Below are 26,097 nucleotides of genomic sequence, written 5' to 3' on the forward strand. Positions count from 1 at the left end.
TGTTAGCGTCTGCTTTAAACAGCAGCCCACAGAGCAGGATGAAGAAATGAGAAGAGAAAAAGACAATTCTATATAAAAAGCATGTCAAGTTCTGTTTGCATGGGAAGAAGGGGCTAAGACTGTTTTGAGGTTCACTTTGTTCTCCATGGTTTGTGCAAGGCCATCAATCAGTCAATCAATCAATCAATCAATCAAAATCTTCTCTCTTTCCTTTTTTTTTTTTTTTCCTGGGACCCACTGCAGGAATATCATGCCCAGGATCTTGTTTAAATCCACGACTCCTCTCTGTCAAGCCAATTCTTCCAATCCTCCCCCAAGGCCCCCCTCAAGACACCCCCTCCTTCTCTCCCCGAAAAGGGGCCTTCTGAGCTCGTTTTGCTAATGTATTCTCAAACCAAATTAGGGGCTCTGACTCTCGGTGAAGTTCGTGAGTTAGTTGCCGCGATGCACTGAATTAAAGATACCATCTCGGACTCAAATCAGATTAGAGCCCACACACACACATGCAAAAGCCCACTTTCTAATCAATTTTATAAAGGGCCTTCAGCAGAGATACACTAATGGTATTGAGCTAAGATCTTTAAACTAAGTCTGCAAGAAGTCTGCGGAGATAAAACACACACTGTATTAAAGAGAAAGCTCTCCACTGTGCCCTTCCCACCAAGAACCCCGTGCACATTGGAAGAGCACCTCAAAATACAAAACAGCTCTCCTGAACCTGAGATGTTCTCTCACATCCTCCTCTCCTCTTCCTACTGCAGACCTTTAAATTCCTCCTCTCATTCACTTCCTGTCAAATGGCTGCAGAAGGTCCCTGCACAGAGGGCAGAGGAGACAGGGGAGCTACACAGCCATGATACATATTAAGAATTAGACATAATGAGAACACATGAACCTTTTAGGCTTGCCACATGAATCTGTAATAAGTGGGCAAGGTGAAAAATTAGCTGACCAGCTTCAAGGAGAGTTCCTACTTCAACACAGGTGCCCTGCAGTTACATACAAGGTGCTAGGCACTGACCTGGTGCTGGGCACATACAACTGAGATGCCACAAGAGCCACATCCTGAGAAAGATGTGACTAAATGTATGTTAAAGGACTCCTTTCAGAGAGCAGCGCTCTACGTGCCCAGCATCTTCGCATCCTTCTCTCCTCATCTCTCTGTTTAGCAGTGGAAGTTCTCGTCTACGGCAGCAGGTTTCCTTCTCTGAAACCAACATCCTGACATGAAAATTAACGTTGTGTAAGGTGGCCCACAGAAGGTGACAATGAAAGGGAGACAGAAGGGTTTATTAAAGAAGCTGCAACTAAATATTTAATAGACCAGCTATTGCTCAGTCACCACTAACCAGAGAATAAGGCTCTCTCTGAATACTCTGCTTATGCCAGGTTTTCTGTGTCAGATAATGGAATAATCTTCTGCTTTGTTTTAATATTTTCAGTAAAAATACCTCAAAACATTTCAAACAAATTAGAAAGCCAAGTCTCAGACTCCAATATTAGACTTACTTGCTTTCTAGGATGCCATTTCTAACAAAAGGGCAAGAGGATGCTTGCTAAGGTAACAGAAAGTCTGTATTTAAAAAAAATCACTGCAAAAATTGAGATTCACCAGCTTTCTCTAAGCAAAGTAAAGGGACCTCAGCAAGAGAACTGTGACAGACAGGGGTCTGACTGCTCTGCAGAGAAGCCATGCTGAGAAAATTTTTTCAGAGCTCAGAGGGGCTTCCTTGAGACAGCTTCAGGACTCACACCACTGTGGAGTTCTACAATAATCATGTGCTGAGGATGACACCAGTTTTCAATGCAATTAACCTTTCCAGCCTAATGAAATGGGTCTATTGGCTGCAATGGCAGCAAGGAGCCCCTTGACTCTGGCAGGCTCCTCAGGACAGGTTATCAAGGTTGCAGAGTGTTACTGCTCCACTTCTATTTGCAGGCTGCAGCTAATTGATGCCAGACCTGAAAGGAGTAGGCAATGCCAGCCCCAGTGTTGTACTCCAACATCGTATTGATCCTTGGGAGCAGGGACTTGGGTCTGTGCCCATTGATCTGCTGTGTCACAGGCAGCGTTCTTCCAGGAACATACCCCAGGCAGCAGAAGCACACAACTGGGAGAAAGATGGAAGTTCCTCAGATGGGAAAGCATATGGACCACTCTCGGGCTGATACTACCTTGTGACTTAGAAAGAACCAGATCTGGGATGGAGCCTGAAGCTTTTGGGCTGGTTTTTTCTCCAGCTGGGAAAAGACAGGCATAACAGCCCTCCGAAGGATGGGTGACAACTGCTGTACTCGAAGGGCTGATACTTAGGAGTCCATTCCTTCCTTTCTAGCTGTTGAACTTTGACAAGTGGTGAGGGCAGAAAAGGGGTGGGATGCAAATCTGGTATTATGGGATATAGCCACAAGCACATACTGCATGTGGAGTGAGGGAGGGAGAAATGGGTACCTTTGAGTCCTACATCAAACCATCCTGCCAACACAGCCCATGGACATTTCAGTCATGGAGTTCCAGAGAACTACAAATCAGACCCACATTCACATGTGACTTTAATAGTGTCTATTGAGATTTACCCTGCAGTGCTCAGTCCACCATACTTCATTAATGTCAAACTGGCCACAGAGGTGTCACCAAACTTAAGCACCCAAAATATTAGAATCTAAATTATACCCTTAAAATTGTTAAAATGGCATTAAACATAGAAAATAATGCACATTTAAAAAGTAATTTTTGTCTTCTGTGTTTGTTTCATGCTCTTAAGCTGTGATACCAAACATCCTTCTAATGCTGAGGGAAAAAAAATTTGCATTAAGAAACAAAACAATAATTATTTTCACACACCTTCCTCACTGTCTTTTACAAATTCTTGCTGTATTTTTTTTCAAATACCCAGTGTATGTTTTCAGTGTTCCAGTGTGAAAAGTATACAGCAAGGATATATTCAGGACTTGGCTTCATGTCTTACATGAAACTCTAGTTCCATTTTGTACACTCATTCACTAGAAAATAAAGAAAGGAAAGAAGAGCTGCCAACCAGCTGGCCTTAGGAGCTTTGAGATGCGTTGTCCATGTGCACCTTACCCAGGGAGTTTTTCTGTGTGTGTAGACCTCATGGAACAGCGCAAACCTCCCACAGTACCTCAATATTCAAAGGCAGAGGAACAGTGCAGGACACAGAATGCACATATGGAAATACATTTTGAAAAAAATTAATTATTGATAACATCTTTAACAATGTAGGGCTACACACATTCTGTGTGACATCCAGTAATATCTACTTCACCTGGAGGTCACTCTGGAGCCTACTATTACACAAGATGACAATCTTTGGATAGGAATCATCGATTTCTTTGGAACTTTTAACTACAGGAAAGACAAGTTGAGGAAACCTAGACTTCTGCAAAAGAAGGGACAACAAGAAATCTTATACCTGACAAGTTCAGTGATGTCTCAGTTCTTAAAGAGCAATTTCCTCCCCTACCATTACAGAAACAGTTTGTCACATTTTAGCTCCAGTGAATATTTCAGGACAGCTAGAACTGAATCCAACATGTGGAAAAGGATCTCCTACAATCCCAAGCAAGCATCATACTCTCATTGCTGCACTTCAGGGTCAGTGATGTGTGGTCCCATTTTCCTGGGAAATTGAGGGTAGGCTGCTGAATAGCACCCTGTCACAAAAAGGCAAGTGCTGCTGAGGCAGCAGTCTCCAGACAGGTGAGGATGCAATGTTAGTGTTTAAATCACAGCCATTAGGTGGGGGAGGAAGGAACTCCACTCCATTTCTGTTGTGGAAACCATTATGCCTTGCTTGGGTCTGAACAGAGCCCTGTGATTGCAGGGCAAATAGATGGTGAACAGAAACTTGTTGAAGCCTCACAGTACTGAGACTGCCAGTGTCAGCCACCCACAGGCCACCTCCTCTGGTGTTGGTACCAAGGAAAGTTTCCTTATTAGAACTTCCTTTTAAAAGAGCCTTTGGCCATGGGGTCCTAAATTCGACAAGTAAAGGGTGATACTGCAGAACTGCTCAGGAGATAAACCTAAATAGTAGCTTTACCCTCCTTACTGACCTGGGAAGTAATTAAACCATCAATATTGGCTTCTTCAGGTTACAAAGCTTCCCAGAACAGCAGAGTATATAGCAGAATATATCATTCACACTGGTAGAATCCAAACACTTTAACTTATCCAGTCTGAGGCAAAGCAACACTGCAGATTAGGGGAAGGTGTGGCTGAGGTGAGAGGAGAAGTGAACCTTGAGTGGCTCTAAGAAGCGTGTGATGCAGGCTTGGGAAGCCAATTTCACTAGTGAGACAGAAACAATGAGAAGATGGGAATCATGGGGGCAAAGGGGATATAGAAGAGAAATTAACTCAGAAAACTCTAAAATCTGTCAGAAACAGAGAAATAAATTCCAATAATAATAAGTCAAAGGCAATCTGGATCAGACTGATGCAGATACACCTCAAAAGGAGAAAGCCAACAGGTAAGCAGGAGAAGCAAGAAAAACATTTTGTCATTTATGGCTTTGGCACAGAGTAAGAACAGACACAGGACACAGACTGTGATACAGATGCTGCCAAGATTAAAAGGTCTCTGAAATTATTGCTTATGCACACACTGCAACACACAGAGATCTCGTCATCAAGGAGGATGTTTTTGCAGAAAAAAATAATGCGCTCACTTTGTGGGCTTCCAAGAGCAATGTATGTATTTCATTTATTGGTAGGGACATAATACGTCAAAAAAAAAATCTCTTTTTAACAATAATAACAACAACAACAAAAAAATCTGCAAAAACTTTTTGATTTGCTCCAAAACTTCCATTATAAATACATTTGAACAGTTTTCAGGATTTATTTTCCTTCATGATGTATGCTTGATTTTGCTTCAGATATTTTAAGTGAAAGATCATTTTCACTCAGAACTGACAACAACACAAAGACATAGTTTTGCTTCAGCACAGCTAGGAAAAGAAATACATCAATTTTCTCAGGCTAAAATTTTAACACTACCTTAAGGAAGTTAGGAAAAAAACCCTAAAATGCTGTAGCAATAATCTCCACTCACTGGGAACATGAACAAGACAGCAGAAGAAAGTCCTGGGCAGGAGAAACATCCACTTGACTGTCTGCAAGGAAAGGAAGGAAGGAAACAGGGAAAGTTTCCCTCTGCCAGGCCAGAAAGCAGTAACTCCACACTCTGTGAGCACTGCAGGATTTGGGGAGCCTGTGCTGCCATCTTCAGGGATGCTCTCACCTTTCTGTGACCCAAAATCACAAATGAAGGAAAACAAAAAGGGGGAAATTTCCACAAAGAATAAGGAAGAGAAAGATGAGATATCAGCTCTGCTCATTTACCTCTGAGATTGCTGGCTGCCTGGTCTTGAGTAGCTCACAGAGAAACACGGAAATTAAAATTGGAAAAGCCAAATAAATCCTGCCTAGACCACATGCATCCCCAGGCTGCACTAAAGCTAACTAATCATTGCTGTTTCACCCTGTCCGATTTCTCTCTCCTCTTCTAATGCAGAGCGGGATTATTCACTGGGCCTCGATGGCTGATGCTCAGTCAATGTTAACTAACCATCTCTCCTACAAAGCAATTTCAAAGAGACAGAGTGAGAGACCCCCACCCTTTCCCACAAGGTAGAATTAAAATGAGTTAACTGTGTACCCACAGGATTCTCAAAGTCCTGTTTTGCAAGAACAAATCACAGGAATTCCAAAAATGCATGTATCTGTTACTCTTCCTCAGACAAAACCGTGAGATTTGAGATGTTGTGGGGGTACGTACTGCATAATAACAATGTTACATTGAAGAGGGCAAACCCGATTCTCATTTCTCATTGTTTCTGACATAGTGGACGTGTGCCTATCTCGACTCTTTTTAAAGTGCTTTCTGATATGTGTATTTCTCCCTTTTTTCCCCTGCTAAAACCCATTCCACACTGTTGTAAATTCTTTGCCTCTTCTCTTACTTCTTACCTTGTTACACATTCCTTACATTTTTCAAATTGCTTTACAGGCTTCCAGCCACAGGGCCCTCATGGATCAAATATTACACAACCAAAACCAATCCACTGATACTGCATTTTGAAGCTGAAGAGCATGTTGTTCCCTACTTACTATGCTAGGACGGGACTTTATTTGCCGGTCAAAATATTGACTGAATGAGTACTGTATTCTCCAGAACTCTCTTCTCCTCTGGCCTCACTATGCCCACACCCTCAGCAAATACGACTGCTTCATCTTCTCAATTCATCTAAATGACAAAAGAAGAAATAACATTTTTTTTTTCAAATTAATCACCGAGTATTTGCTCCTACTTAGGTCAGGATAATTGCTCAAGGTTACAGTATAAAACACTATTATTGTATTTTATTAACATTAAAATCCATTTTTGTATAAAGCTTTTGGCTTTGTACTTTATTTCACCTAGGTTACAGTTATTACTTCACAAAATGGAAGAGTTCCTTTTCTATCCACTCAGGTCACTGTAAAAAAATACACTAGAAATTATGATTTACAGTGACTAAGAAGCAACATGCAGTATGTTTCACCCACGAGGCTACTCAAAATTGTATGCACATTAGGAGACCATTTCACTCATCCTATCTCTGAAGCCTAATACAGCAGCTCTTCTGCTGTGTACAGCCAGAGCTTCTGAAGCAAAAAAGAGAATTGTTTGTCCCATCAAAGCTATAATGGAAAATAAGGAAAAATGTAAATGTCTGAGCCAAAATTTAATCAGAACACTGGAATCCACCTAATAATCAATACTGTAATGCCAAGATGGGCGCCAGGGACACAGGACAACCCTGATCCCAGGCTGAGGTGCCAGCTCTCAGAGCAAAGAATTTTTGGTCAGCAACACCAACTCTTGCCCTACCTTCCACATTAGCTTGCTTGGCACCTGCTCAGCTTTGCTAACCCTCAAGAACACTCAGGATCACAATTTAGCATAAGTGTGAATGAAAGAGGAAGGAAAAAGGAAATTGTTTACTCCTAACTGTAGAGACTCTTACTAAAAAAGTTGACTGAACAGAGTAGAAAATTGTCCATTTGCTGACAGATTATTTTAGTCATTCCACAAAATTTAATAGACAGTCATGTCTCACATTGTCCTGGTCCTTTCTGTGATCCATCACATGCACTCAGCTTGGTCCATCTGTTTTGTTTGTTTCTCAAACATGCACCTGCCTTCCCCATGCTGTCCCTCACTTCACTCAACCAACTGGCTGATGTTGTCTTGCAGACCGTGCCTGCAACGCCTCTCTCTACAAGACCTACATCTACTGAGAACACTGGCAGAGAGCAACTCACTAATGATGGGTGAGAGGTGCAATGAAGGATTCATGCTTCATCTTTCTGAAATCTGTACAAAACATAAACACACTCAGTCTAACAAACTGGACAGATTGGTTTTTTCCCCAGCATAGGCCTGCTGCTGGTCTGAGGGAAGATTCCTTCTGGTTCCTTCTTCCACACCAAGTCAGAGCTGTCAAATCCTCCATCTTTGGAGCTTTCTGACCACTGCCTGGGTGCCTTCTCTGCCAATCCCTTTCCCTATTCACAGCACACTTCCCAGGGCAGTACTGTGTTTCACCACACCCTTAATATAGGGAGCGCAGCGCAGCCTGAGCCCTGGGAAGAGAAATTCCCTGTATGGAACTGGAGTGAACCTGCAGATCTGCTGCTCTGCGCCTCTGAAGCTCTGTGACTGCTCCCACGAGGAGCTGCGGAGGCACAGGGAAGGTGTGTGTCACACTGGGGGCACGGATGCTGCTGCAAGGGAGGGTATGAAAGGGAGACTGTAGGAAATAGCAGTGGCTACTGCAGGCCACCACAGGGGAGCATGAACAGAGCCAGCAGGAGACAGCTTATCCATGCTGTGCTTTGGTCTATGCAGTAATTCCAGCCTCTCATTTTTGTAAGTGTTAAATTCACACAAAAATGTTTTTTTTAAAACCCACCACAGGCGATTAAGCTGTGATCTAGATTAATTAGCTGCCATATTTCATTTTTAAAATCAGAACTGGCCTGTGCTGACACCAGGGAAACTTATAATATTTTCACTCATACCTAACTGCCTCTGATTTTTCATGCTGCCTAGAACTGAGTGACTGCTTCCAGCCTCACCCATCCATGCCAGGCAAGTGCCTGCACCTACTGCAGGCATCCATCCAGGGTGCTGGGGTCAGGGTGGAGGACCAGGGATCTCCTAATGAAAGTGCTGACCCTGGTGTGACCTGTGTGCCCCAAGTAGCATTGCTTCAGTGTTGAAAACAAAAGATCAATGAATTGTATAATGCACTTTTACTGCTGCTAATTTTTCTGAGTGCTGCTGTTTTGTGTCTCCTGGAGGCTAACAGGACCCTTTGGCCACAAAGCAATATTTACTTTATCCTGGCAGCTGGGCCGCTGGAGGCAAAAGATGCATCCTTGCTCCCCAAATGATAAGGAAATGTCAGAATGCACATCATGAAAAGGACATATCTTATAGAGGCTAAATAGCACTGCATGCAAACATGGCTCAGCCCTAGCTCCTACTCTTGTGAAGTTCTTCCACTTTGCTCCTTTAAATCCTTCCAGAAAGCAGGAGGTAGGTAACAATACTGTTTAAGCAAGACCTTACAACTGACTTTTTCAAAACTAACTTTTTAGGTGGCAGACTCTCTTGTCCAGCACTATATTGCTCCCTGTCCATTAAAACTGTAGCTCCTCAGAACAAATGCTGTTCAACTCACCTCCACAAAGTACCTTTTAGTTCTGATGATACTTTAAGTAAGTGTTTGCTTAGAAAGCCCAGCCCCAAATCTCCAACTCCTACTGGAATTCTCTCATGGATTTAATATGTTCACACTCCTGTTATGTTGTTTTATGTACTATCTTTATAGAAGTCATCCTTACAGCACCTTCCTTAAGCCAAGGAGGTACTCTGACAGTCCTGTGAGAAGCATCTCCTGCAACAGAGACAGAGCTTCGTGGAAGATAACCTTGCTCGCTTTAGCACAGCTGGAGACACAAGAGGTGTGTGCAAACGGTGAATGCAAAAGGCACATAGGCGAGGTAGCAAGTTAATTTACACCAAGAAGTAGAAGACAGACAGCATGCTACTCTCCTTATGTTCACTGGCATATGAAGGATTTATATGAATAACAATGCAAACCATTCTTCAAAACACAGAACTTTCCATTCTTTCCCCGTTTCTGTGTACAATTTCTAGAGCAAGCACTGTACAACTGTAAAGAGCTGCCAGAACAGGAACTATATAGCAATTCCATCAGCTCATGAACTTCTCAAGTAGAAGAGGTTTGCCATGTGCTGTTCTCTGTTCCCTCCATTCCACTCAGCAGGAAGGACTTCAGGTAAAAGTTGGGGAAAAGTGAAACCCTCTCTTGTACTACACTGCAAAAGCCAAAAGGTAAGCAACCCGTAATCCTGCAACACAACATGAAGACTTGAAACCATGTTAATATCCAGCAGTGGCCCGTAGAACATGCCAGAAATATTTTTAGAATTGATTAGTGGTCCCTGGTTCTCTCATTTTCCAGCTCACTAACTGAGCTTTTTCTCTGGGTGATATCCTGCAGTATCGCTAACCCCATGAAAAACATCAGTTAAGATTTTCCCTCTTCCACACCAAGTCAGTGTTCCTCTAATTTGCCCCAGCCGATGTGCAGAGCTCCACTCCCATCCCACTTCACAGCAATGTGTCATTCCTGCCTTTTCCACTGGAGCAGAAGCGCAGCACAGGCCTTCTAGCAGCTGCTAATGTGTATCTTTCTTCTCTAGTTGCAGGGGTGCTAAACACACTCCAATAAATCTCCTCATCCCAAGGGAACAGTTCTCTTTCTTCGGGCCCCATGATATTATACACAGCAGCTCTTCCCAATGTCAGAAGCTCCATTCCAATGCTCCTCTTCCCTCTGAAAGATCCTGCTGCTTTATGTCTTACTGCAGGGCAATTTGCTCCCATCACCACCCAGCTTTCAGATTCCCCACCACGGGGGTAGGCTGTGCTTTCAGCCAGTGACAGGGTCATGACAAGCAGAAGGGACCTGTGTGCTTGTGTGGGCAAGCTTTTCATGTGTACCTCTTCCTCACCTCACAACGATGCTGATCACTACTTTCACCTTGCAGCACAAAGACAAAACAAGAGAGTTGGCAAATGTGAAGGAAAGTCTGTTTCCAGTGCAGCAGCCGAATGGTGCATATTGAATTAGAAAGCTGGGAGAGAAATAAAGCAGTAGTTTTGTAAGGTTTGACCCCAGTTTTTAAGCCAATTCTCATTCAATTTTAGCAACAGAAACCTGCATATGCTAGCAGAATCTTTCTTCCTCCTCTGTGATCTCTCTTTCTCCTAAAGATGTTGTATTCAAATTCCATCTTTTTGCAGGAAGTAATGGTTGTGTGTTTTTAGAGGATCTTCAGGAAAGTTAAATGAGAAAAGGTGTGACACACCTCACACAAAAGCCTTAGTCACAAGCCAAAATGCAGCCACAGTGATAGGACCTTGCCATTGGCTTTTTGGCCACCATTTCTCTGTTCCAGTCTGACCTCAAGCTCCATGGCACAGGTTCTACCCTTGCTTGTCCTTCCCCAAGCGCACCATCTCCCATCAAACACAGCTCCAACAGTGTTCACTGGAAGTACACTGTTTACAATCCAAAATGCTCAAGATCATTCTGAATGATCAACTCTCCTTGGATGTTGTGCAGAGCAGTAGAATATTGTCTGACATTGCGTCTTGCATTTCCTTGCAGCATCAGAGTTCTCAGGATATTACAGAATCAGATGGTATTAAACTTAGACTTCCTACGCACAGGGAAGTTTTGCTTAAGGCACGATTTGTTACATTTGTCTTCTTCTTTATCTTATCTATTGCTATAAAGATGCAATTGCTATTCAACTTGATGGCATTATATATATATAGGTACCTTAAAAGAAGCTTAAAACCAGAGCTGAGTCTCTTCTTCCTAGCCTTGCAGTCTTCTCCTTTGCACAGGAGATGTGTCTCATCCATATTCCATGGGTTTCATCCTCACATTTTTGGCAAAGGACATTCTTCTCTGGAGATCTCTGGAATTCTCCACGTGCTAGAATGCTTCATTGGAGTCCTGCTTTACTCACCTCTGGTGTGTTTTTATCTGGATAATATTCTTTGCAACTTCAGCGAGTTCACACTTCACCTGCTCTCACACCTCATTTGGCATTTTGTCCTCTGTGCATTTTAGCAATGCATCAAACTGCTCCCCAATTACCACTATGCTGCCTTCTCCAAAGTACTCCAAATTATTCCCAAAGGGGTGAAAGAATCATTTTGTGCATTAGAAGCATGAAACCTGAACTCTGAAAGAATCAGCCAGTGATCTGAGGCCCTAATAGCACCTGGCAGAGGTTTATGGAAAGAAAATTGTGGCTTGTTTCTGCCACTCCCATACAAAGCTTTAGTTGATTCCTGCCCCCTCACTTCAATATGATTTTTTATATGGCTTCCACGTATTTCTTCTTCTACTGTGATGTTGAACTGAATGGCCCAATATTAATCTTGTACCAATTTTACATTGGTGTAACCAATCTGATTTTCAGAGTTCCTTGTCATTTACAGTAGCAAAAATGACAAAAGATTCATATTCAAAGTACCTTGGAAGACAGTTTTAAAAAGAAAATCCCCAAGCATGCTCAAAGGTTGTAGATGGCTTCTTCATCTTGTGGTTTCTGCTTATCTAGTTTCCCATATAAATTCTCAACACCGGCCTCTTTCTTCAACAGCAGTGACAGCATTTCATGGTTGTTAGCTGCTCTCAGAAGATGAAATAACCTGAAATAAATTACCTATTGCTGCAAGTGCAACAGAACCTGTTAGCACAGCAGTCACTTCTAGAAGGCTGCAAGTACTGACTACAAAATTACAGGCAGAAGGTTTTCTATCATGGTAGAAGTCATTTTAATATGGCATTCTCCTCCAAGATTTCTCTCTCTGGCTAGTCAAGGTTTTTTCCCTGGTTCAGTAGACCACATTATGAACAGTGGACTACATTCATGTCCTAACTCTCACATCGGTGATGTACAAAAGCTACAATGAGACCACTTGGATGGCATTCTTCCAGAAGAAACCAGAGGCAATGAGGATTGAGAACAGCAGTCAAAGTAACGGGAACAGCCAAATGAATTGACTGTTCCTGGTTAAATCTGCGTTTAATTGTTGCTCACTGCTATTTGTTTAGCCTGTTAAGACAAGATTGGGTAGCTGATAAATAAGATGATAAACCAGCTACTGAGTAAAAAAAAGATAGAGGATGTCTAAAACAAATACCTCTATATATTCATCATATTGTGATGTGTATAAACTATATTCTAAAATAGATGAGAAACTCCTGAATATCCTCATGAGATATAATAGATGCTTTTGGTGAACCACTTGTAATTTTAAGACAACATACCTGTCATTCTTAGCTCAGGTTGCCAGAGCCCAACAATTAAGGTCTCAATGATCTCAATGGCAGTTATATTCCCAAGAAACAGGTAGGGGATACTTCTCTTCCACATACATTTAGCCTAAAAGTATCTAAAATTTCTGTGTGCCACTTTATTAGGCAGTGACTGACAAACTAGAAAGAGTTTTGAGACACTACAAAATGAGTGGGCAAACTCAAGTAGGAGATAAAGACCCTCAAAGGACACATGGGACGATGAACTAAAATACAGTAGAGTCTTTCTGAGCATAAGCCAACACTTGGTGATTGCTGTGGGTGACCAAGCACTTGCACAGTTTGCTCAGAGAGGTTGTGGTGTCCCCTGTCTTGGAGATATTTAAGAGCAGTCTGGACCTGGTCCTGAGCAACCAGCCCTAGATGGTCCTGCTTGAGCACAGGGTTGGACCAAATGACCTCCAAAGGTCCCTTCCAACCTCTGCAGTTCTGTGATTCTGTGAGAAAGCAAGTTAGCTCAACTTTGGAAAAAGTGTACATAAACACAAATTATGCAGTCATAAAGATTAATGTATTTCTCAAAGTCTGCATGAAACTCATACGCAAAACACTAGGGTTTCTCTTTCCCCATCAAGCTTCCTTACCGTGAGATCTTCATGGACTGTGGAATCGCCCTTCAGGCACCCAAACTTACACTAGTAAGATGCTGAAGGGAGTGCACAGCAGGGATGACAGAGTCTCCCTGAAAACTCCATCAGGTCCGTGAACATGGAAATGCTCTCTTAATGCAGTACTGAGAGCCAAGATGCCCAGGAGAAACCCACATGTACTTTTAGAGAAGGACAAAGTAATGTGACCATTGTCAAAGATGTGGCCTGTGAAAACAAAGGCGCGAGGGCTGCTCTCCAGGCCGGCCCCGCAGCCCCCGTGCAGCCCGGCGCACTGTCAGCGGAGCCCTGCAGATGGCTGCAGAGCTCTTCCAGCTCCTACCTGCGGAATGGGCACTTGCAGGCAAGGACACTGGCCAGTCCTGCACTGAAGGAAGCAAAATTGTTCTCCTTTCAAAAGATGGACACCTCTCTATGCTGCCTTTTTTTCTACCCAAATGTAATAGCCAGTTGCCTGCAGACTGGATATCACTGTCTTTAAGCTCACAAAGATCCTCCATTTACAAGTTTTCCCACGATGACAGCTGAAAGACAGAGATGCTGCGGCTCTTGAATGCGACAGTGAATTCCCCACACACAAGAACAATTTATTGCTTAAGATACTTTTCTTAACAAGGGTCTGTACTCCTAAGAAGCTCTTATGGAGCAGATATTTGAAAAGATGTATCCATTCCTGTCTTGTCCATGGCAGCCACATCCTCTTTTTCCCTTCCCCAGACTTCCACCCAAATGAGCTGAAGGGCTCACAGCCTTCTTCTTATACCTCATGTCAGGCTCAAGCACTGTTCCTAAAACAAGGCACCTTCATCCACCGTCTTTCCCTTAAACTCTATTTTTAGCAATGAATCCTTTAAAAAATGTAAAATTGAGATCTCTGTCACTTAGGATGCACACCTTCCTCTGAAGCCATGTCTCCTACTTCCTTCTCCCCTCTCCAGTGTTAGACAGCAGATCTGTGTAGGGACAGGGGGTTTTGCATCACAAAATTTTGTGTGCAAATCCTTCCTCTGTCTCAAGGGATTTGTGAGCTTTTCTGTGTCCACTTTGTATCAGTTACATACTTTGAGCACAGGTAGCCTGATGTCTGTGCAGGTCTCTCAACAAATTATGGACAGCTCCTCACCACAGGCACACTGACACTCAGTGGAATTCAGTGCCCAAGTCAGATCACTCTGCTTCAAAATTCCGGCTGCAGTATGATAGCGGGAACCATTTCTTCGTAGTTTATACTTACCCGGTCCCTTTCCAATCTATCCATCTAAATCAAGCAATTGTCTTCTAAGAGGGAGTCAAGAACTTATAATAGACACCAGCTGCCCAATCTCTTTTAACCAATCCAATATTAGACTCGTTAGTCATCAGGACAACAATCCCATTTGCAAATCAGCTACCTTTATCAGATAACCAGTGGGACCTAGTACAATATCTATTAGTCCAACAATATCACAACCAAGATTTATAACTGCTTCTGTATAAAAACCTTTCTTCTAATCCTTCTTAAACCCAACAAGACTGATTGGCTTTTATTATTCGTGAATTAATTTTTAACTCTTGGTCCAGCAGGGGAATAGAATCTATAGTATTTTGCAGAGACCGAAGCAAAGTAACAGTATGTTAAGAAAGTAAACCAGCCAAAAGCAGGTATTTTATCTTATTTCAATGAACAATTAAGAGGGCTGAATCTGTTTTTCCCTAAACACCCAAGGGAAAATTCTAAGGAAAATTAGCACATTAAAACATATATAGACAGCACATCACTGTACTGTGAGAGCTTTTGTTTTTGTTTCATAATGATGTTATTTAAAAAAGGCCGTGGAATTAAATTTGTTAGTATTTTAAGAAATAAGTCCATATTAGACTAGGAAATCAAGAAGGGAAATTTCAACACAGTCCATATTATTAGAGAAGTAATGATCGTGGGCAGTGATTAGGGCTTATAGTTGCTCTGTAATGACAGTCCCCTAACTGTAATTGCTAGGAAAAAAGAAACTGCTTTGTAGGAAACTAAAAAACACTTTAAAAAATAATAAAAAGACAATTGTCAGATGCACTGTAGGTGATAAAATTAAAACAAAACCCCAAAATATTTCATCATCAAATAACCTTTTAAGTTATTCCATAAGGGGAAGCACACTATATTTTGTGGCTTACTAAACCAAGATTGCATTAAAAAAAAAAAAAAGAAAAATTTTCCAAAAAAAAAAAAAAAAAAAAAAACCAGATAAAAGAAATTCCAAATAGCTGACTTTTATGGCTATGGCATTCGAGCCCATCTTTATCTTGACAATGTTATAGCTGGATCTATGTTCTGCATACTGTTTTTCAAATTACTCTGTGATACTACATTTAAAGAAAATCTCTGTTCCTCTTTAAAAAACACCAGTTCATTGATTTACAAACAGAAGACCAAACTGCAGTTATTTCTTAGCACCTAATCCTATATAATCCATAATAATATACATACCCAGAGAAACACCCAATTTTTTCAGTGCATATGTCCTGTATGATATTTATACAGCATTTGACATTTACGAAACACCTTCTATGTAAGGCCATTAACAGATTTACAAGCTTGAATTAATAAAGACTGGGAACAATCCTGTGATTAAGACAGACAGACCTACCCTTATGTCTTTCTACACATTTATACACTAATACAAGCAGAAATACATAACCACACACAGAAAGTCTTGCATATGCATCCAAAAAGACATTGGATGGATAAGTAAAATAGTTCACTATGCAACATTAAATGAACACTTGATTATATATAAAATTATATAACTTATATACATAGTGTTCTGTTAAATTATAGCATGTGCACAATTTCGTAAAATTAAGTGTGTGCACACACCTCTGAGAGACATGTATCCATGCACTCACAGATCTCTGTATTCAAGAAAACTCATTTCTGTCCTACTCTGGCACATTCTAGTCCTCCACAGTGTGCTTGGTGCCCCTACACAACATGTATCAATTATTTCAAAGGAGATGCATCTGGCATCATCAATGTGAAATAATACCTATGAATGCATGATACACTTAAACATAATTTTCATAAAGTCATAATTGCTACAACCTATTAAGGCAAAGACAGCCCACAGAAGGTGAAATCATAATCCTTCAGGATGCATAAGCACAAAAAATGCAAGTTCCTGTGTCGGGATTTCCTTGCCTTTGAAGGTGAGTTTCGATTGTAGAAGACAGCTGTGGCCTCCTCCCTGTCGCAGTCCCTGGTTAGGCTGCACATCATTGCTCAAAGTCACTGTGTAGCACCGGTGTGTGGAGAGCCCTCATCCAGCCAGATACCTTTGCATTACTGATGAATCTGATAACAAACACTGCCTACTACAGAGTGTCGGGCAATAGGCACCGATGCTTTTAGAATTTTTTCAGTGTCTCACTGTACCATTACCCCCTTAGCCTACAAAAATGACAAAAAAAAAAAGCCTTCATCAATAAAAATACAAAAGCTATGAAGAAACTGAATGTAACTCTTAAAGATAAAAGTAGAAGCGACATCATATATGTCTGGAAAGGAACTGAAGCAGTACTGAATTTATGTTTTCTAAAGAATTAAATCGCTCCCCCTCTACAGCACTTTCTGAACTGTTAAAACTAGATGGCAATCACATGCCATTCATGGTCCTAAAACAAAGAAAAATAAAACAACAGCAAGTCCTTAAAATAAATCTATTAATTCTAAATGGTTTTAAAAGTTATAAGCAAAGCATGTAGAAAATATACACATTGAAAATGTGTATCGGTTAATTCTGGTTATGTGCAGTAAAAATATATTTTACACCAAATCCCCGAAATCAGTAACATCCTATGTTCTTCACTGCTATATTGCCACATCTGTGAAAAACTCATCTAGATAAGTGCAATTTCTTAATTCATGAAACAAATATGTTTGAGAAAGAGAAACTTGTCCGTTTGACTGAATAAAAACAAAAACAACACAGAAGATATTGGAAAAATAAAATCTGTTCAAGAATAATTCTTTAGTGGCCTTCAGCTCTTTAATTTTTTAATACATAAAATGATGTAAATCTCACTGAGAGATCTGGTTTGTAATTATTCATGTAAGTACATTTAAAAAGTACTTGTGGAAACTGATGGAAAATAGTATTTCTGTTTTATTTTCACCAAAGTGCTTATACATTCTTAAAATTATCTTCCTATGCAAAGTCATAATTTGAGACTTGAACATTTTTTTAAGCTGTTCTTTTGACCTTTGTCTTGAGTGAAAGGACAGCGAGACAATACACTCACCAGCATTGTTCACAGTGACGGCTCCATCACCGGAGATTGAGGGCCATTATTACAAAAGGGAACTTTAAAGTGACATGAGAAAAAGGGGAAAAAAACCTAGAAAATAACACTTCTTAATAGGCCGTCGCATAAACAGCCTTTCAGGCCACCGGACATACAGCAAGAAAAAATCTTCTTGTAAAAAGATCTGCAGTAAAACACAGACAATCAATTCAAAACAAAAGGTGCTGTAAGAAATTTTCTCCTGTTATGCAGGATATTCTAAGCTGGAGGTCCCACTTTCATCACTCACATTATAGGCCTTGCTAGTTTAAGAAAAATATATGACTCTTACAATACATGGTAAAGCAAAGACAATTTCCAGGAATGGAAAAGGAAAATTTGGACAGAAAGAAGGGGTCCTCATCAAACGCTCTTATCCTACCAAGAAGAAACTAGAACAGGTTTCCTTTTCCTTCCAAACCTTCAACAGCATGCAATATTTGGACATGCCCTTATTGTCATTACAAAAATTGTATAAAAACAGCCACCCCTCTCTACATTTAACTGATTTCCTAGCACGCATACAAAAATGCAAGAATAACTAGAACTCTGTCCAAAACAAGAGCAATCCTATCACAAAATTTATTGCAATTTAAGTCTTCTCTTGAAAACAAAATAGAAAAAAGAGACTATTAATATGAAAAAGTGAAGTAGCCCCTTTTTGCTTCCTGTGCACACGTAAGTTTGTGACTTTATGAAGTGATTCAGTGTTGTTCACTAAACCCATATGGATCAGGAATATCTTTTGTAGGACAAAAAAGTCATCCTAGAGGGTCACTAGACTGAGATTTGCCAGGATTCAATAAAACATATAGGATTTGCTAGATATTTATTCCTCCCCATTCAGAAAGGGAATGCAAGAAAATTCCAGCTCAGCAGGGACAGAGAGCCATCGCAGGTTGTGTGATAACAGCTTGCCACCTGCTTTTCGCAAGTTGTCTCTGTGAAGTGCAAGGGGCACTGAGTAGTAACGTTGCCTGTGGTGATAGGAGTGCACTGAACAGCTCAGTATGCAAAAGCACTTACTGGTACACAGTGCTCTTCACAAAGGGCATTGCAGAATGCTTTCCAGGCTGTGTCAGAAGTGCTAGGAAAGGAAATATTAGTGCATGTGTCACAGGAGGAACGTAAGCACTTGCTATCACAATAAAAGAAGGTATAAGCAAATACAGGTAAAATGCTGCTCATAGCCAAAAAAAAGGGGGGAGATGGGGGAGAGAGCAAGGTGGGGGTCAGGGAGAAGGAGAAGACAGGAAACTTAGCAGCAGTCACATTAGAAGGAGCATTTCTGTGCAAGAACAGCAAGGGTTAACAGTGACATACAAGCTCCAGTCCAGTCAAGATAGGGTCAAACGATGTGCAGTGAAAGTTTCAAGTCCTCAATCCCCCAGAGCTTGTTTGCTAATTACATTTGCAATTACAAACATGACAAATATATTATTATACAGTGTGTTCCACCTTGAGCAGACATGTTTCTCCTCACGGACAGTCATTGCCAGCAGCCAGACTCTCAAGCACTGGAAGAATCAAAGTGCACTGTGCTCCAGCTGCAAGCATCATTTTTTTGTGGGCATCTCTATTGCTCTGAAGAGATAGGGCAAAGCTTTAGAGAGAGGCAGCATAACAAGGATGGAAACAAATGCAAAAAGTAAGTTATTACAATTTAATTCCTAATAAGTAAAACTTGCCAAGTCAGTAGCTATTACTAACAAGTAATACTAAATAGTGTTCTATTCCAAATGACATGGACAAAGCAATTTACACATGCAAGCTATGTAGAAATGACTACATTCAAAACTCAAATTCAGCTAATACTGCAAAGACAGAAAGAAACAAAGTGTTTCCTTTGTTTTTTGGCAAGGACACCATAACTATGTGCTGCTAATATCTTCTTTATTAAGTTCCTTCACTAAACAAACAACCGTTCTGATTCATAGTTCGTCACAGAAACTCTGATCTTTCCCCTTTTTCCCCCAGTTTCTACAGCGGCATTACCTAAGATGCTCACTGCTGGGCTCTGGGAAGATGCTATATTTACTTCCTCACCCTGCACAGACTAAAAATTCTGTTGATTTCTCTGGCTGTAATGTTACTGCCAGGATCTCCACAGAATAAAGAACAGGTCTGACTGGGAAGACTCTCCTAATCTCTGCAGTCTACACTGGAATTGCTGATGTGCAGCTCTGTGACCCCCAACTTTTAACCTAGGAGCAGAAGTTAGAATAAAGAGATGGGGAAAGGATTTTGGCTTTGTTATCTCATATTTCTCGCCACATTTTTCTACTTTTACTATTTCTTTCCTTAATTAAATCTCTCTTAGACATTTTAGATTCTTTGGAGAAATTCTACCTTGCTCCTGACAGAACCCATAAATTTCATCTACACTCAGGTATAAACCTTTTTACCTTCTCCTTGTTTCTGTTCCCTAAGAGAATTTGTATCCTTCAAGACATGCAAAATTTTGTAAAGAGACCCACTGACACAATGCACAAAACTTCTTCTTGAACTGAAATAATTTGAAGAATACAGGTATTTTCAAACAACATTAAATTCAGAGCAGTAAATTCAGTGACAGTGCAGAAACAGGGCTGGGAAATAACAGCGGAAAGGGCACAGAGAGTAGAGCAACATTCTCTTGGAGAGGAAGAAAACGGGATATGAAATCTCTATCACAGCAACTTTCTCTGATGCAATCTCTCCAAAGTCTTTCCCCTCTCAGGCGAAATGCAATATTTATTGATTACTTCAAATCGATACAATGAAAAAATCCTATTTTTTAAATATATTGATCTTTCCATATTTCTCAATAATTGATAATGATTAGATCATGTTTACTTTTACAAGTCGAATTAGAAGAGGAGGGAAAAGTTAATACAAATACTCTAAAGGTACTGATTTCCTCATCAGCCCTCCGCTCACTAAGATTAGTGTACTGAGACCTCATTTTATGAAGGGAACCTTGTCAGAAACCCAGTAACTACCCCAATTCCTTATAGAGGTTTTCCAATTATTCTGTCAACGAAACAAACAACTCCATCCTATTCTCTCCAATTAACAACTCCTCCCAATCCCAGCCTCTGAGATATATTCAAAGCAGACAGTTGCATTCAGATTCTCTGACTCAGATTTCTTCCCATTCACAGAATACGGAGATTTCCAGTAACCTCTGAAATCAAGTCACATTACTTCAATCTATGCATTAGGGTCAGTGACAGCAACTTTGTTAATTTGCTGCCACAGGGTCTGGAATCTGCTCCTTCATTGCCTTCAAATTCCAACATTATACCATTTCATCTCTCTATCAAATATGTAATTTATTCCTTTCAACTTTTTCCTTCTCTTCATAAAATAATTCTTATTTTTATTACATCAGTGACTCACGTGTCTTTCTTGTACCTCAGAGGAAACAGTGGAAGAGACACAGCATCTGGCAGGATGCTCTCATTTGCCAGTGATTTTTATTTTACCTTCATAATGTCTCCTTGGTCACTTTCTGTCTGTCTTGTAAAATATTAATAAGAAACAGAAACGGCAATTTTGTAGTTCTGTCAACATTTCTAGTGGCAACTATAATGAGGCAGAAAACAAAATTCTCTGAGATTTTGAAGTTAATACGGGAAAGTAAAAATGCCGTATGCTACTCTCTACTGAAACAGCCTTAGGTTTGCAAATGAAGGAGATACAACACCAGTACTCCACATGACCATACATATGCATGTGTGTATACCTACACACAAATATTTACAGATGAACACATGTGCTTGTGTGTGACTGCAATGACATATTTTATATGGCAGAGTGTACATTCGTGGTGTCTGCACACGCATTCCCTTCCTGCCGTACCGCAGACAGGCGCTGTCAGTTCAGTTTAACTAATGTATTCTCACCATATGCCCTCACCTGAGAGACAAGCTGCAGGTACAAACCACTGCCTTTGTTAATTTCCCAATTTGAAAATGCTTTAAACAAATTCCAATTCATACAAAAGCTTCTTTCTTGGAGCTGCATCACCTACCCCAGGAACAATTCTCCCAGAGGTCAGTACCAAAATGTAGTAAGCGATTGCTTAAGAGTGGATTTCTGTGCAAGAAAATAAAACATACATGTCCTTAGAGTACATGCACAGAGGATCAAAATTAGGAAGAAGCATTTTCTTACTCTCCCTGAAAGATTCTGCACCGAGAGAAACCACACACCTGCTAACCAGAACTTCCACAGGTTCCTGGTGCAATCGCTTAGATCAGCACACACAGGCAATGGAAAGGGAATTTTCACTGCTTGAGCAAGATAAATACAAAACCTGAACTAATTAGAGGCAAGGAATTCCTTTGCTTAGGTTTTGTTCAGAGTCCTTTTGGGTCTGACTGTTACAAAAATTAAGATCTCATCAAACTCCAAGGTGAAAGGAGTCTCCTCTCCTTTGCCTTGCTCCTTTGCTCTCTGTTTCAATAATTATGAGGTGAAATACAGTTTCCAGGGAACTATATGGATCATATATTGAGTGACCACATCCACTTCTCTCCCAACATTTTAGTCTTCCTCATATTTTTCCTATAGCTTAACAAGCAACTAAACAAGAAGAAGCAGTTTGCAATATTTTAAAATTAGTTCCTAATTTAAGGTTTAATGTGACAGAATTAAAAGTGGTATCTAAAAATGGGGGGAAAAGAAAATAATTCAGAATAATTTCAATAGCTAGCAGTCAAAAGAATAAATCAGTACAGTAAGAATAATATGCTCACACAGCTAATTAGGGATACAGCCACAAATACAATGCCTGTATTTACTTTGTATGTTCACAGGGTAACTGTGTTACAGTGGGAGAAAAAGATGGTTAAACAGATACAGAAGGGCCAACTCATTCCCAGCTACAGGAATATAATGTGAAATCTAGCCTTAATAAAACCAGAATGTAAATCAAATCAGTACCTGACACACTGCACATACACCTTTATATATATTGTATTTTTAGAGCTGCTCGTATCTTACCTCTCTCAGTAACTTTTTTCAGACTTTCCTGCACCATTGTACTCCTTTAAATTAAAAGCATTGAAAAAAATTGAGGTTGAAATATTTTAAATTATATTTTTCTATTTTATCAAACCTCAGCAATGTTAAAGAGAAGGTCAGTTGGCACACAGAACCAAGGACCTCTTTAAACAAAGAGCTCTCCAACAGTTCCTCATCTCAAAAGGCAGCACTCTCTGTCTGCTGTAAAGCCATAGGGGCTCAGTGGCACTTCCCCCAGGGCCACCTTCATCTGTCTACTCTGCAGCCAAGGAGTTGTGCATATGGGTAAGGTGCACTTGACATTTTTGAGAGCTCAATGAAAGCCCATAAAAAAGTAAAAAGGGGGAAGGGCAATACAACAGCCAGATTACTTCTTATTATTTTCATGTTGTTTGAGTTCCTTTTTCTCAATTCCAAAAGTACAAAAAATAAAAGGAAAAAGTTAAGAGACAATATAGTAAGTGATTAAGGTCTACCTTTTCCTTGTGGCATTTTGTTATTTTCTTTTTTTATCAAGGTAAATACATCTTCTATTTTTGCCTTAATATGAAGACTCCCAGCAGTATATAGAATACATTTCCCTTAAGAAACTGTTTGTTTATTTTTAATTCAAAGTGGAGCAGCCACAAGTGTAGCACCAGTGGGGAAAAGAAAACCACATGAGTTAGATTATTAATTTCTATTAACAATACAAAGTCTCATTTTAATGAAACTGCTGGAAGCTGGGGATTAAAGGAAAGAGAAATGAGTGTAAAGACAGATGGAATATCAGAAAACAAGGTACAGAAAGACAAATAAAGGCTGAAATGAGGAAAGAAGGGTACTTGTGGATTATTTGTTTGATTTTAATTATCTTAATTGTACTAAATACAACATATTCTTAAGACAGAACCAATGAAATAGGCAAAATTACTTAATTCCCACCTCTGATGACACAAAACCTGCGTAGGTGACACACGGATTAACATGCATACACACAAAAGAAGACTTTGCTCAGGGTAAGATTTATCAGAGAAATGCATTTCAAATTAATTGTTCCAGTCAGCTGGATGTAAACGCTGAAAAGGTTTTGCCTTGTTTCCTAACTTCCCCAACAGGATCAAACCAAACTTAACACGCTAAAGTGATTTTAAACACAGCATTACCAGGCACAGCCCACTTCGGAATACAAAGAGCAGTAGCAGGTGCTAAGGTATCAGCCACCAGTCCCAGTTTGGGATGTCTGTTTGCCAGCCCTCCGACTCACTTCACTCTTTCCCCGGGCAGGCTATCCAAAACAGTAGTCTGTGGGAAACTGAATTTCTATAGTACCTTTCAGATGGAAAACAGACTTTTAGAATAAAAGATGGTGCTTTAATGGATCTGCTTCATATAGTTTTATATGCACATCTCTTTATAGGCACCTAGTAATTCATCTAATAAAAATCCTAGCACAGACGGAAAGTAAAACTGCGCAGAAAGGACTGTCAGTGCTCACTGTTAGCTGCCTGTTCCTAGGAGATGAAGCATTAGAGGGAGAAGTTATACGGCAAGAAAGAAACACAACCAGCACACCTACCCCCGCAAGTGCTGCTCCGCGGACTCTTCCGCACCTGGCGGCGCGGAGGTGCGCCCTGCCCTGCCCACGGCCGGCCGCTCCGAGACACCCGGCACACGCCGTGCCCCGCGGGGGTGGGCGGCGGCGGCTCTGCGGCACGGAGGCAGCGGGTCTGCGGGGTCGCTGCCCCATCCCACCCGCAGCGGGACGCAACGCCGGCCCCAGCCCGCCCCCGACCCGCCCGGTCCGGCGCGGCACACTCACTGGTTGTGGTAGCCGAGCGGGTCGGAGATGCACAGCTCGGAAATGTCCATCAGTCCAGTTTGAGCATTCCCAGTTGGAGGAGAAAAAAAAAAAATAAAAAGAAGAAGAAAGAAAGAAAAAACACAAGATAACAACTAAACTGCGGCGGGCTGGGAAGGTGGGGAGCGCCGGGAACAGGAGCCGGCCCGAGCCCGGCGGCGGGGCAGGGGCGGCGGGAGGCAGCGCCGCTCCGCTCCCGCACCCGCACCCGCGTGCGGACACACTGACGGCGGCAGGAGGCGGGCGGCGCGCAGGACACGGCCACGGGGGATTTCGCCGCCCCGAGCCCCGCTGTAGCTTTAACGCCGGGAGACGGATGGAGACGGCAGGGCGGCTATTGGCTCCCGCGCAGGGGCTGGGCTTGGACGGCGGCTGGGGGAGGCACGGCCGGGGGGGCCGCCGGACCCGGCACCGCAGCGCGGCCGGCGGCACCGCGCAGCCCCGGCCCGGCAGCGCTGCGCTCCGCCGGGACGGGGAGGGGAGTCCCGCTCCGGGGCCGCAGGAGTCGGGGCGCCGCGGGGCGCAGTGCGGGCCGGCAGCCGGGCTGCCCCTGGTACGGCGGCGGGGGCGGCGCGGGTGATACGGGTGACATGGGATAGCGGCTCCGGCTCGGTCCCGCCGCGGACCGGCGGCAGCGGCAGCGCACGCGTCCCTTCCCTCTTACCCACCGGTTTGTCTCTCGTGGACAGCGTCTGGAGAGTTTAGGGTTATGCAAAAACTTGAGGTAAAGGTGCCCCGTGGCTATTGACCCGGCGTGCCGGCGGGCGACTGTGCGCCCACACAGCAGCCCACATGCTCGGCACAAGGCACCAGCGTGCCACTGGAACATGCGTATCCCAGGCGCTGGTACATGCAAACACGCGACTCCACAAACACTTCGTGCACATGCAGACCCGCGTCTCAGCGCGTCCACAGCGCTGCACTCGGAAATCTATTTTCCCATACCTATATCCATTGCCACAAACGTGTGCAGAAGAGCGCCCGAATCCCGTTTCAAAGCAGTGTAATTTAGATGTCACTTCAGTGCAGTTTATGAAACCACACCGGAATAAGTCGTGGCACGTGAGATCAGAATCAGGCATTCAGGAAAACAGCATGCATTCCCAGGCACAAAAAAACATAGCTACAAACCCTCAGAAGTCTTCCCAAACATCGAAACTGGCACATACAACTCATTTCACGAAGGACACATTTTCAAAGCTCTGCATATGTGCCAACTGCTGCTAGAGTCTGTGTCCTTTCACAGCTCCAGCATGCATTTTCACACTCGCACAACTGCACTGCATATTTACAGCAACACACAAACACCTATCTGAAGGTCCCTCTTCACAAAAGCATGCGAACCTCTCGGGCTTGTGCCTACCGCACGCAGTCTTGCGCTGAATGCCTGACTCACATGGAGCTGCACTAAAGGTTCTGTTTGCCCCTTCTACCTTCTCTCTACCTTTCAAACTGCACTCACAAACCTCACTTGTATCTGTCCTGTGCTTCTAGTTCATGTTTAGATGTTTGCTGCTCAAATATATAAAAATATTCTGAAGAGGTAGACAAAAACCAGAGGCTATTCTAAACCAAAAAATATATACAACAATACCTGGATAAAAGCTTCACGCTCTTATGCCAGGCAAACAAATTTTTTTTTTAAAGCATAAATTAGGAGGGTATTTCTAAATATAAAACCCAGAATCTAATTTGAGGCAAAGATGTTCAACACAAGGAGAAGCAAAGGGCAGACTAGAGCTTTTTGGATGATGGAGGTAATACAGAATAAAAGAAAATGCAATGTGGCTCAGCTCTAAGCAATAAACACAGGATAAAT

At 41.9% G+C, this 26,097-nt stretch overlaps 1 protein-coding gene across 3 annotated transcripts in view; it reads right to left on the reverse strand.

Moving 5' to 3' along the window:
• Positions 1–26,097, reverse strand: part of ESRRB (estrogen related receptor beta) — a 131,063-nt gene that overhangs the window by 56,080 nt on the left and 48,886 nt on the right. The window contains exon 1 of one of the 3 annotated variants that reach the window (XM_068192781.1): positions 24,240–24,727. The exons of the other annotated variants lie outside the window; for them this stretch is intronic. Within the exon in view, the coding sequence (XP_068048882.1) occupies positions 24,240–24,289 (50 nt within the window). The 5' untranslated portion in view covers positions 24,290–24,727. Of the gene's footprint in view, positions 1–24,239; positions 24,728–26,097 lie in introns of those variants that run through there. 3 annotated transcript variants of the gene reach the window in all.

The sequence above is a fragment of the Anomalospiza imberbis genome, chromosome 6 (assembly GCF_031753505.1).
Source record: "Anomalospiza imberbis isolate Cuckoo-Finch-1a 21T00152 chromosome 6, ASM3175350v1, whole genome shotgun sequence".
Classification (NCBI taxonomy): Eukaryota; Metazoa; Chordata; class Aves; order Passeriformes; family Viduidae; genus Anomalospiza; species Anomalospiza imberbis.